Source organism: Colias philodice, chromosome 11 (genome assembly GCF_061535455.1).
Source record: "Colias philodice isolate Cphi_HAF_F1 chromosome 11, ilColPhil1 Martin Lab GWU primary, whole genome shotgun sequence".
Taxonomy (NCBI): Eukaryota; Metazoa; Arthropoda; class Insecta; order Lepidoptera; family Pieridae; genus Colias; species Colias philodice.
In genome coordinates, this window is record NC_143096.1 from 1,961,842 (window position 1) to 1,975,375 (window position 13,534).

The 13,534-nt window shown below is 32.8% G+C and overlaps 1 protein-coding gene across 1 annotated transcript in view; it reads right to left on the bottom strand.

Moving 5' to 3' along the window:
- LOC149484371 (uncharacterized) overlaps positions 1 to 13,534 on the bottom strand; it is a 51,628-nt gene that overhangs the window by 22,923 nt on the left and 15,171 nt on the right. Inside the window, exons 4-7 of the mRNA XM_089700491.1 lie at positions 2,096 to 2,265; positions 759 to 844; positions 377 to 499; positions 5 to 114 (exon numbers count right to left, since the gene is read on the bottom strand). Coding sequence (XP_089556617.1) covers positions 5 to 114; positions 377 to 499; positions 759 to 844; positions 2,096 to 2,265 — 489 coding nt within the window. The remainder of the gene's footprint in view (positions 1 to 4; positions 115 to 376; positions 500 to 758; positions 845 to 2,095; positions 2,266 to 13,534) is intronic.

The window sequence follows — 13,534 nt, forward strand, 5'->3', positions numbered from 1 at the left end:
ATACCTCAAAGGATGAGCTCTTTCCCAGCTTGGGAAGGTGTTGGTAGAGAATCTGGTGTGCACCAGAGCCAAGTAAGTTGTGAACGCTGGGTTGGACAGATCCTTGAAGTATTCCTATGAAAGGGAAAATAGGGTTTAAGTTATGTCACAATTTAATAAATGTGATTAGCAATATTATTTTTCTAACACAAATAATAATATTATCTCAGAAATTACAATTAACAATTAAAGTTCTTATAAATTCGATGAATCTAGACTGGTTATGCGACATACAATAATACAAGTCTTTCATGTAATTTGAACCTAAATGGAAACTACACAATCGATCCTTGACAAAAGGATTCAAAGCTTTTGAATATAAACAAAAAGAGCATACCCATAGTTGATTGGACGTCAGCAGGCCTTTATAAACGACAGTCCTCAGCGAGAGACTGCATATATAGAACCTGGCGCCCGGCACCACGAGCTCGTGCGACGCGCGCTTGCGCAGCACGAACACCTGCGAACACGATACAACGCTACTCCACAAGCTGACCTATTGCGCACACGCTAAAGGAACGGGCAATGTAAAGGGTGTATAGAATTACGTTTGCGACGGCGTGTCCCGCAGCTGCAGCCGGCGCGCGACACAACGATCTGAAAGAAGTCCCTCAAGAATACCGTGTCCTTATACGTATGTAGGGGAGTTTGAAATTGCAATAGATCGTTGCAAGTTCATACTCGGTGTCGTATGTCGTGTTGGTACCGATATTTCTTACCTGCCGTGAGAGATGCTTCTCGTCGTCTATATCGCCAGTAACAAACACCTGGCGCATATATGGCTCCGAGTTACGAGCCACTTGACCTGAAAGTCATTTATTGGCCATTACTTTACTGTATTGTGGAAGCCAATTGGGATATAACTTATATTATCTTAAGTTAAGCTAACCAAGAATTAAGTTAAGGAGCCATAAATGTTTAAATATGGTTATTGAAGATTTATTTTTTTCTAATATTGTACTTGATAAGTTTTAATTATTAAAATACATTCATGGCAGACAAAGTAACGGGTAATAATTAATATACTACAAACTAGGAACACATACATTTAGCTTTAGCAGCCAACATATAGTTAAGAAATAAGTTCTTGGACTATATAATTTTTGAACTTTCAATTGCAAAGCAATAATGGATGTATTCCTATTAATTGTTTAAACGTTTAAATATTGAAAGTATGATTTTAAATATTATACGGTAAATCAGTTCAAAACTAACTAGCAAAGATTACTATACAACTTTATTATTGAAACTTCTTAATTTACAACTGATCAAATATAACACTAAAATGGATTTATATGAATAGTGATACTATGAATTACGAACTCACTCTATTCTCATTTTTGAAACGATTTTAAAAATCGTTATTATCGCCGTTGTATTCTTCTTTATTTTTGATTGAAGCTTTTATCTTTCAAATGAAGAACAACAAAAGTCACATATAGAATCGAGTGAGTTTACCTTCAACAGTAGCACATACTGTTAAATTGAACAAACCGTGTGGTCAAGCATGGCATGACCGCGCCGGCCGCTTTAATGACCCAATCGTTTACTACGAGTACGACCTGCAATGAGTAGCGAAACAAAATCGCAACAACTGCCCGTATGGAAGCGAACATGTGATGATATGATCAACAGTTTGATCGACATTTGTTACAAATGAGTTTTCGTGTTAGGGGCTCTCGTCATACTTAAACAGAAACCATTTATCTGCTTAGTCAATAAAAATATAATCAAAAAGGTTTCTATCGTAAATGAAGAGAGCCCTCAACGAAAGTCTTAAAACGAAGTCGTCAAAAATATAATCATTTATCAGTTACAGAAATAATATTTAAAACATATTGTTTATCTGCTTTGGCATTAACTATTCAAACTCTGCTCTTCTTATTGTGAATCTTTAACAATATAAGAGAAAACTGTCCAATTATGTATCATAAAATATTTTATCTACCCAGTTCAACAAATGAAAGTTTTATGAATTAACACCTAATTCCTGTCAAGAACTACTTATGAATTTATAATGAGCGTTTTAATGGTAAAAAGACAGTTAAATTCTTACCAATTGTAGTATTATTTGTTGGTACAGTTCTCCAGCATAGCACGCGGAGACCCAGGCTCTCAGCTAGGTCTTTGAACTTAGCCTCGATGTCCTGGTGATGGAGTTTGTCCAGGAAGAAGATGCCGGTGGCATATTTGCCAAACGGCGGCAGATCGATTTGATGAGAATCTCTGTTGACAAATTATTTCTATTTAATGACAATGCTGATAAGCTGATGTATATGCAGTGGGTCTTCTTCGTGTTCGTCTACGTCTTTGCTATTATCATTATTAACTATGTCTCGTCCATTGAGAGGAACAGTGTAAAAGTAGAGTAGGTTTGTATTTTTTCAGATTTAGTCAAAAAAGATGGTTAAATGCCAAGGTTGAAGTTCATTTATATCCGCAGTATAAACGTATCTCGCTTTCCAAGACGTGTGTTATGGAGTTTTTTATAAGTACTCTATACTCCATTGTTTATTTAAAAAATGCACCATATAGAATTATAAGCAAAGAGAGATTTATCTGAATGTTTATTCAACATCCTCATGATAAAAAGCTATCAGAGTTCATAACACATGATAATATAACCTTATCAATGGTGTCGACCATGGTGTCAATTTACTGATGTAAACTTTTTAAATATTTTATCTTTTGTTTAATATTGCGATAATGTATTTGTTATTTAAACACAACCTCTTTAATTAATATCTCGATGTTTCGTATTTTATAATTAGCCAAATACTACAAGGCAGACATTTTGAAACATGTTTTTGATAAAATTAGTCTATAGTCTACGCAACAAGATGCAATTACACACCTATAAGGTTTTTTGTGTTGAAATGTTTCAAATTACAGTACTTCTGAAAACTCATTACAAATACGAGTGTTTAATAATGAAACATTTGCCCGACATATTTGGTTAGTCGATAATACTGAGAGGTCCTCATTAACACGATACAGATTATATAAAATGTCTGATCAAATAATCAATTATTAAAATATGTGTGTCGTTTGTACATAAATATTATGTAGTCTGAGTAAACATTCATATCTTGTTTGTCGATGACTAAGTGTGAGGATAATAAATGATAAAAATGAGTCCTAATTATTAGAACAATTACTTTTTAATTATTTGATAATTAAAGATAAGTAGTTATGCAGCCAAAACCCGCTGACTCTATATTTTAATAGTTTACATAAATAGTAATACGTGCAGGAATGTGTTTACTTTGTTGCAGTGTTATGATTTGTAAGGGAATGATTATGGAGAATCGCCCACTCGACCGTCGCGACGACATCCTTAATCGTTTCCAAGAAGACGAGATCTTCATACCATGATATTGTTTAAGTCTAAGTTTCGTCAGTTATACTTTAACCATCTCACTGTAAAGACACTAATTAAAGTCTTATAAATTAAATAAATCTTTTTTTAAAAAGACATCACGCGGTCGCTCGAACTTGACTGGCGCAGCCGGTAGGATTTTCACGTGGAAATCTTTATTGAGTAATCCTTATATTACTGTTTTCGCTAGAAATTCAAAAATCAGTTTCCGCGAATAATTAAGTGAAAGGAAAAGTCGATAGGATTCCGCAATCCTCTACTATCTTCGTGAAAAACTCGAAAATCAGTTACGCGAAAGTATAAGTAGAAAGGAACTGTCTTTACGCAGAAGTGAAAATCTCGTACCTAATAAAAATACGTCAAGTGATCGTGTAAAGTGTCGTGCAGTGAAGTGTACAGTGTAACTCAGGGAGAATGCAGATGAGCAGCTTGTGAGTAAACCTTTTCACTTCCCTGTCTTGTCTCATTTTTCCATTTCCAATCAACATCATTGGAACATATATGTTAATCTGGTTTTGTTAAGCACAAAAATAGGCTCGCATAATTAGGTTGCATATAATAACTACATCGTGTAGTACTTATTAGGTTAAGAGTAATATATTGTGTGTTTTTGAAATTATAAATTATAAAAATTAAAAATGGAATCTTTCAAATTAATTCCACAAGAAATCCTTAATATAATACCAAAATATGATGGTAGTGAAAGTTTATTAAATTTATTTATATCAAAGAGTGAATACGTTATAAGAAATTTTAAAGTGGAAGGGAATCGTAATCAGAACGAGTACCTTTTTCACGCGATTACAAGTAGGCTAGTTAGTAAAGCGGCCAGTCTACTAAGCGAACACCAGGATATTGTATCGTGGGAGGAATTAAAAACTCTCCTTTCCCAACATTTCGGGGATACACGATCCGAGGAATGCATAGCGTTAGAGCTAGAGTCACTAAAAATAAGAAATGGCGAATCGTATAATCAATTTTGTCAGAGAATTCAAAGTATTAGAAGTAGTTTGGCAGCCAAAGTCAATAGGCTGACAGACACAGGTATAAAATCCGCGAAAAACATAATCTACGATAACGCCGCATTAAATGTATTTTTGTATAATTTACCAGAAGATTTAATTAGGATAGTCCGTTTAAAAGGATGTACTAATTTAGAAAATGCTTTAAGCACCGTCACCGAAGAGGTGAACTTCATTAGCCAATATAACGCTAAAAATAAAATAGTTAAAGGAAACGCGCACAATCAAATGCGTCCAATACAACCTAACTTTATACCTAACTTTAAACCGATTTCTAATAATAAATTCAATCAGCCAGTAGGTAATAATAATTTTAAATTCGGTATTCCTAACCAACCGCAGGGATACAGACCAAATTTTAACCAAAATGAGGGATATAAACCCCCTACATTAAATCAATTACCACCGAACCGAAGTTTTGGCCAATTTACCAATCAATTGCGTCCACAAACGAATAGTTTTAATAATAACTTTAAATACGGTATTCCGAATACAGGAAATTTTAAATTTGGTATACCTAATCAATTTAAACAGAATCCATTACAAGATTCTGATGTTTCTATGCGCACCGCGCCGCCCATAAGACAAAACATGTTAAAAGACGAAAATTATGAAGATGAAGCAAATTTCTATGTAAATCCGCCACCCGAAATGTGCATGGATAACGAAAACAAATATTATGAGGTTGAACTATTAAATTATAGCGAGGAAAATCTTCCCGAAAATGCTTCAGACAATCAGATATATTTAAACTATTGCAATAGCATTCTTAAATTACCGCATATCGTAATACCGGAATTAAATTCACGTTTCTTAATAGACACCGGTAGTGACAGGTCTTTTATTAGCCCCGAAAAGGCAAAACAATTTTATTCTAAGCAAAGATTTTATGAACCATTTACGGTAGTAAGTACACACGCACAAAGTGTACATTACGAAGTAATAAAAACAAATTTACCTGAAACATTTAAAAGTTCAGATTCACATAAATTTTATATATATAGTGTAGACAAGAGATACGATGGTCTCGTAGGCTCAGACTTATTAACAAAATTAGAAGCGACAATTGACATGAAAAACCGAGTTTTAATTACTAAAACATCTAAAATTCCAATCATTCATGTAGAAGATTTTGAAAAGAATAAACAATTATTAATTAAAACACCGATTTTACAATCTCCTGATTGTTCAAAGCCAATTAGGATTAACGCATTAGGCGAAAAGGATAATATATCAATGATCGTAAACGTCGATAAAAGTAATCATAGCCCTCGACGTAATTTAAATGTACCATTAGATTCAAATAGGAATTTAGAAAATACAAATCAAACTCCAATGGAAATTTCTCCAAATTCAGAAAAAACCGATAGTATTTTATCTATAGGAAGTAGCACCATAACTGCATCTGAAAAATCAAAAAATGATATTAGTAGTACTATACATTCTGCTGAAGATATAGACACAGAAGGTATACTTATTTTACAAGAAGCCGTGGACACGAAGCCCAATCAGGTTCTCGTATTTCCCTGGAATAGAAATGAATTATCAGTTAAAATCACAAATAGAATTAGACAAAAAATAATGCAAGTACACTTACCTTTAGATAATGTAAATCTTGTTAAACAATTTCTTAAAGAGTATACTAAACCAAAAATAAAATACTTTTTCTTTTTCGAAAATGAAACGCATAGGAAACAATTTACCGCAGCTACAATTAATCTCTTTAAAAAGGGAACAGTTAAATTTTATGAATGTACAAAACGCGTTATCTATGTTAGTAACGAACAGGAACAACGCGAAATAGTTTTAAAATATCATGAAGGTAAAAATAGTCATAGAGGTATTAAAGAAACATTAATTCATTTAAAACGAACGTATTATTGGAATAACATGGATCAAACAGTAGCGAGTGTGATAAATTCGTGTGAAATTTGTAAAAGAATGAAATACGACAGAAATCCATTAAAACCGGAATTACAGTTATCACAGACTCAAGAATACCCTTTTCAGGAATTATTCATCGACACATTTACTATAGAAGGAAAATATTACCTTACTATAGTTGACGCGTTTAGTAAACTAGGTCAAGCATTCGAAATTGATACTAGATCAACCCCCGAAGTGGTAAGAGCACTGATAAAATACTTTTCATTATACGGTGTACCATCAAAAATAAGCGCAGACCCAGGCGCCGAATTTAACAACACGTTATTAAAAGAATTATTAGCATTTTACAAAATTAAAATACATATAGGGACACCGCATAACCCAAATTCGATGGGAATAGTAGAACGTTTTCATTCTACTATCATAGAAATTTATAGAATCGCGAAATATGAGCGGAAGGTTACCGACGCCGCATCAGTAATGACATATGCAATAATGTCATATAATCATACCATACATAGTACAACGGGATTAACGCCATTCGAGGTAGTTTTCGGTCATACAGAGTCAAATGACGCATTTCACGTAGATTTTAATAAACAGTATACTCAACAGTTAGTTAAAGATCATGTTAGAAAAACAAGATATCTTTATAAATATTTAACTAATAAAATAATTGATCAGAAGCAACAAACCATCGATAAACGAGGTGGTGAAAAGGAAATAGACATTGATTTAGGCGATACGGTATTTATAAAAGGCGTAAATACACGTCGCAGTAAGGATAAACCCCGCTATCAAAAAGCTCAGGTAGCAGGACCAGTTCATAGGAACGTGGTACCTATCGTTACTCAAAAACGAAAGACTACAGTTCCAATTAAAGACATAAAACGCCCTTCGCAGGTGTGCACTGCTGGTAGCTCAGGCGATCCTCAGCCAGGCCCTTCACGTGCAGCAGATTAGGGACAATCCAGGCCTTCTACCCTTAAAAGAAGGAAATGCCGTAATTACGTACGACACATGGATAGTTATTAAGATATTAGATTTAAAACCTATATACGAGGATTTAGAATTAAATTTAAATAATTATATAGAATTAAAGAAATACATAAATAGTTGTTTTAATATTAAGAATTTTGATTTAGATTTTAAAGAGGCACAAATTCAAACAGATTTTATAATGAATATTACTTTTAATAAATATAAGCAATTAGTGCCATCAGTTAGAATAAAACGTGGTTTACTTAATCCAATTGGTTCTTTTATTAAAGCAATTACTGGTAATATGGATAATGACGATGCCATAAAATATGAACAGTTAATTAGTAAATTAAATAACAAGCAAAACGCTATGGATTACAAGGTGACTGTCATTACAGAAATGATGGGAAAATTTAGCAATATTATAAATATTACAGGAAGCAATTTCATTCAAATTAAAGAAAAACTTAATGAAATTAATATAAATTTAAATAAAACGGAAACATTATTATTAAGTCATAAGTTAATTCATTTTTATAACATTTTTACACATAATTTTCAAATAATTCATACTAAATTGAATGAGATTGAAACCGCATTATCTTTTGCAAAAATTAAACTTTTGCATCAATCAATTATTGATACCGATGAACTTGTGTATATCCTTAAAGAAATAGAAATTACGAATAAATTAGTGTATCCTGTAAACTTAGAGAATATTGTTAAAATAGAGCAAAGTATCGAGCTTAAAGCTTATGTAAAGCAAAACCAGGTTAAATTCATAATGCATATACCTTTAATTAATAATGAAACTTATAATTACTATAAATTGATACCGTTACCTGTTCATAATGATTTTGATAACATTACTTCCATCATCCTTCCTAAATATCCCTATATCTTAGTGAAAGGATTGAAAATAAGCATGCTCGCGCAGCCCTGTGCAGAACTAGATGAGGCACGATTCCTTTGTCCTGAAACGGAAAGCACATCTCTACTGCAGGACAAATGCATTATAGATCTTATTAATTTCTCAACAAATATAAGTACATGCCTTTCATTACCAGTTAGCATTGGAGATTTAAAGATTGAATTTTTACAACTTGATCGATGGCTCGTCTACACCAGAAATGAAATAATTATATCAAAGTTTTGTAATAATGAGGTAAGCCATGAAAAACTCCGTGGTACTTACCTGATCACTATAGATGATGACTGTTATGTCAAAATACAAGACCGCACTTTGAGAAAGAAACAATCTCAAGGGAAGGACATTGTTTCCACCAATATACCGATTATTAATTTACCACATATAAGGAAAGCAGCATCAACCGGTGAAAGAAAACCGTTAAACTTAAAGGAAATCGACCTCACTGATATCCAACTTTTAAATTTGCTGTTGAAGAAAAGTGAAGTTATGAGTGAAAGGACAATCAGTGAAAATAGTGAAAATAGTGCTATAGATTTTAAGGGTATAAGTATAGGAAACATAGTTCTAACAATTTTAATTATAATTTTATGTCTTGTATTCATAGTTTATAGGAAATCATTTAAGAAGGTTACGCGAAACAGTAATGTTCGAAATCATCCCCATCCCCTTGAGGATAATCTCGAACTTACGGAGGGAGGAGTTATGCAGCCAAAACCCGCTGACTCTATATTTTAATAGTTTACATAAATAGTAATACGTGCAGGAATGTGTTTACTTTGTTGCAGTGTTATGATTTGTAAGGGAATGATTATGGAGAATCGCCCACTCGACCGTCGCGACGACATCCTTAATCGTTTCCAAGAAGACGAGATCTTCATACCATGATATTGTTTAAGTCTAAGTTTCGTCAGTTATACTTTAACCATCTCACTGTAAAGACACTAATTAAAGTCTTATAAATTAAATAAATCTTTTTTTAAAAAGACATCACGCGGTCGCTCGAACTTGACTAAGTAATAAACATGTTTTCGTTAATTTTCCCGATGTCTAGGTAAAACAAAAAATAATTTGGTACATTTTTCATTTCCGTACCTCATACAAAAACTGCAAAACCATACTTAGTCCTAATTTTGCATACAAAACTACAGGAATCCATATCACACTTATCTAAAGAGCACTGTGACAGCTTCATCGCATTATGGTATCAGAGATATCATAAGCAATTATATGCCCTAATCCTACGAGTTAACGATCAATATCGTGTGATATATACGAACATAGGAGCCCAAAGGTCAAAGGAACACGGGTGCGCGCGCATCTGTGACGTCACGCCTGAAACCTATTGACCAACGTACTGAGCTAATATTTCCTCTGAGAAATAAGATGATGAGTTGAAAATAGATGTGTTAAGGTATTGTTAACGATTGTTCACCAATTATATGTAACCGAATAGAAACAATTAACAAATAAATCAAAATAAGAAAAAGGCAAATCAAAAACTGATAAGATTTTCCTTAGATTTTAGATTTTATTATTAGATTAAGAAGACTAGCCACTTCAGTATGTTTACAGTACCTACAATATAACCCAAGCAGCTCTTACTTAAATAGGTATAGGTACTTACTACTTAGTACAAATGTTGATATTGAATAAGTACAAGTGCACTAATTGTTGTCAATTGTATAAACTATAAATGTAATGTCTCTATACCAGCGTATAATATTGTGTAACGACAAATAAAATCCGAAGGAAGAAGTTCAAATAGTATTGTCAATTATGAAAATATACAATAGACATCATGAATATCATTATATTTCCTGTACATATTATGTTATAATCATTGATATATTAAGTAGTTGTATGAATATAATTTTGACCGCAGGCATACATTACTAAATAATAACATGCTTGCGGAAAATTATACACCATTTGATTTTCAATATAGTAAGCATATAAAAGTAAATTTTAAATCATAGTCAAGATAAAAAAAAAATGCAAGTACCAGAGTTCTACAAATTAGAGCGCCGTTTTTAATAAAATTTTAAAGTATGCTCCAACTTTTTTAATTATTTTTATTGTTATACTTTGTTCTTCTAAGATTCTTTTGTTTCGAGATCTTTTGTCATGTATTTTCTTTCGGAACAATTTCACAAGTAGGTATATTTTGTTTATTCTTGCAAATAGAATACGACCGTTTCTCAAGACAGGTTTCGAATTTTTTTATCCTCGTGTACTTTACGCCAGAAATAATTACAAATATATTTCATTAAAGCGTCTTAAACACTAAGTTTTTAAGAAATTAAAGCCTTTCCAATTACATAATGTCTTTTTTATTTAAATAAGTTTGAATCAAACTACTTTACTAGTATAAAATAACTACAACGAACTATACAGTAAACCTCGGTGTCAAGGTGACATATGCTGCCTATTAGGAAAACCGCAGGTGGAGTCTAGACATCGGATTATTATATTGCGAATCACGTAACTTTAAATAGAGCATGTAGCACGCTTATGTAATACATCTAGCAATATACACGGTCAGCACAATTATCAAGTTACAATAATTTGACATTGTAAATCTATACATAAGTCATTTTATTAGTCGACGCAATAATTTAAGGTAAGATTTTTACCTTGGATTGGACGCGTGAAAAAATATAAGCCATTTCATTCATTTTAATCTATGTAATTAATAAAATAAAAAGGTAGAATTTGCTTCATTGTTGGAAAAAGCTACTGAACATCTTTCAAATATAGGTACTGTCATGGTCACAAGTTCACAACATCTTTACGTGATCAGACTTAGAAATTAGATTCAACTTATTACATGAATAAGTATGATGAAAACTGAAACTAAATTAACATTATACCTCATATACCTCATAATAAGAATTATCTCAATTATTATGGTATAGAAAATGCCCATTGACGTCATCTGATGATGATAAGTAAATGAGCTTAATCTCGGACCGCATTGGAATTTTTTGGTGTCGCTTTTGATTGCAAACAGATAAAAGATCAAAGGCACATGACGTCTGGAATAAAGATTTATTTGTTCTGAAAATAACATATTTTACGTTAATTTGATTATTTGTTCATTTAATTTAATAGTGAAATATAGTCATTGGTGGTCGGTGGACTTTTTCTTTCCGTTTTGTCCAAGTAGATTTGATTGAAGCAATAGCGATTGTGCACTTCAAGGAAATACTTGCTTGTTAATCGTTTCGCTGAAATTTGATGTAAAAGCACCGATTGTCTTGAAATACTGTCCGGTTACTGAATTGATAATTTGATTTGATAAGGAAAGCTACAAGAAAATATTTAAGCAATACTGAATTCAGAAACAAGTGATATTATACAATAAAGCTTTACTGTAATTTTAACTAGAGACTAAAAAATACAATATTTTACTACATTCAACCTATCATCATTTCTTTTATTCTTTGTGTATTTACTTATTCTCTTACTGTAATATAATGCTATTCTGAGCATTCTTGTACGATTGTTTATAACAATCAATAAATACACATAGGCGTAAGATAACGCTAATGAATGAATGTCATAGAAGTTATAAGGGCGATAATATTATCAAAGTTCCCACAGCCGTGACATCGGTTCGGTTATATTCGCTTCTGATTAGTTTGTTAGTATGAAAAGTAACTAGCACAAATGTGACAATATCTATTAATCTAGATTTATGCTTAGGATAACATTATATGAAAATATTTGGTCTATAAATCAATTTCCACAATTAGTACCTAAAGGCTGACGCATTTTACGGAAAATTTTCGCAGCTATTAAGAATTAATTTACGATAAGGAACTAGTTGTCTTCTTTTTTGTCACTGATACATGATAATACTACTTAAAAATAAACTCAATTGAAGAAACAATCAGAGAAAAACATAGTTATAAAATAATCAATCCATCTGTAAATTATGTCACATTACACCATAAATCTACGACACAGAACAAACTTTACATGATTCTACGCTTGTATGTCATAGAATAAATTTTGGCGCACCTGACGACTTCGCACGTCAGGTGCGCCAAAAGTGTTCTAATGCTGCCTTGTATGAAATCACGCCATTCGGTTCGTCACATGGCATAGCACATGGTACAATTAATGTTTACTACGGTGACGCTGCTGGTATGCTATTTTGGATAAATGCCAAGGCGGCGTCTATATTGGGATATTTACAATTGTTTCCGTCGGACGCTGAACCTAGGAAGATTAATTAAGCAGTTCGGATAAATTGCAAAATGCATTTAAATTAGCATAAGAAGAAGGTACATATTGTTTAATCAGATGAAACTCAGTAGAAGAAGTCGTCCATTGAAGGAATGTGCTATAAATATTGCAACCTTAGTACAGAAAATTAAACTGACATTATACAGGGTGTCCCAAAAAGTAGTGATGAACGGAAGCTGGGAGGTAGAGGACCTAAAGGGCTATCCGAATCACCCCCATGTATGTTATGCGATTTTTCGTATTTTCGGAGTTATGACGTTTTTTTCAATTTTTCACCTATCGCCGAGTACGGTGATATTTTCACTCATGGTGACGTCAATTATTGCGGAAGGTGCTTGATTTTTTTTGTGTGCTAAGCTGAAAGATAGGCCAATTCAGTATGGTAACATTTACTATCGTTAGATCTTTGAATGGAATAAAAAAGAGAATTAAAATGCCAAGAAAGATAAAATTACCCAGTATGTTCTCCACTTCAAGGGCCCGTAAAAAAATAAAATCACATAAAAAAAGTTTTCCATTTGGCTTTTAAAAACTTGCTCTATCTATCAGGTAGCTACCCTGAAAATTTCATTTTATTATTCAGAAGGCTTCAATCGAAAAATTGAAATCTAAATGAGGTAAGTGCAAAAATTGAATTAACATGATGATTAATAAAAACAAATTAAAACCAATAACAAGGTGTTTATTTACCAGAAATTTTTAAAATGACCCCGCATTGCTCAGTGCAAGTGCGACATCACCGTAAAAAGTTTTCTTTTAAATGTCTGAATGCCCTTTTATCATTTTTAATGGTTTCTTCTGCTACTATGAATTTCCAGGTTATTTCGTTCAAATTGTGGCAGTCTCTCGTCTTTGTAGTATCCCCACGGAAAAAAATCAATAGGGTTTATGTCCGGGGACCGTCGAGGCCAGGCTAAAGGGCAAAGATACCCTGAAAGATGGATTGGTCGTTGCAGCCTGCGCATGCGCTGGTGACGCCTGCCTTAAAGCCTGGCCTGCACGGTCCCTCGACCTAAACCCCATTGATTTGTTTCAATGGGGATA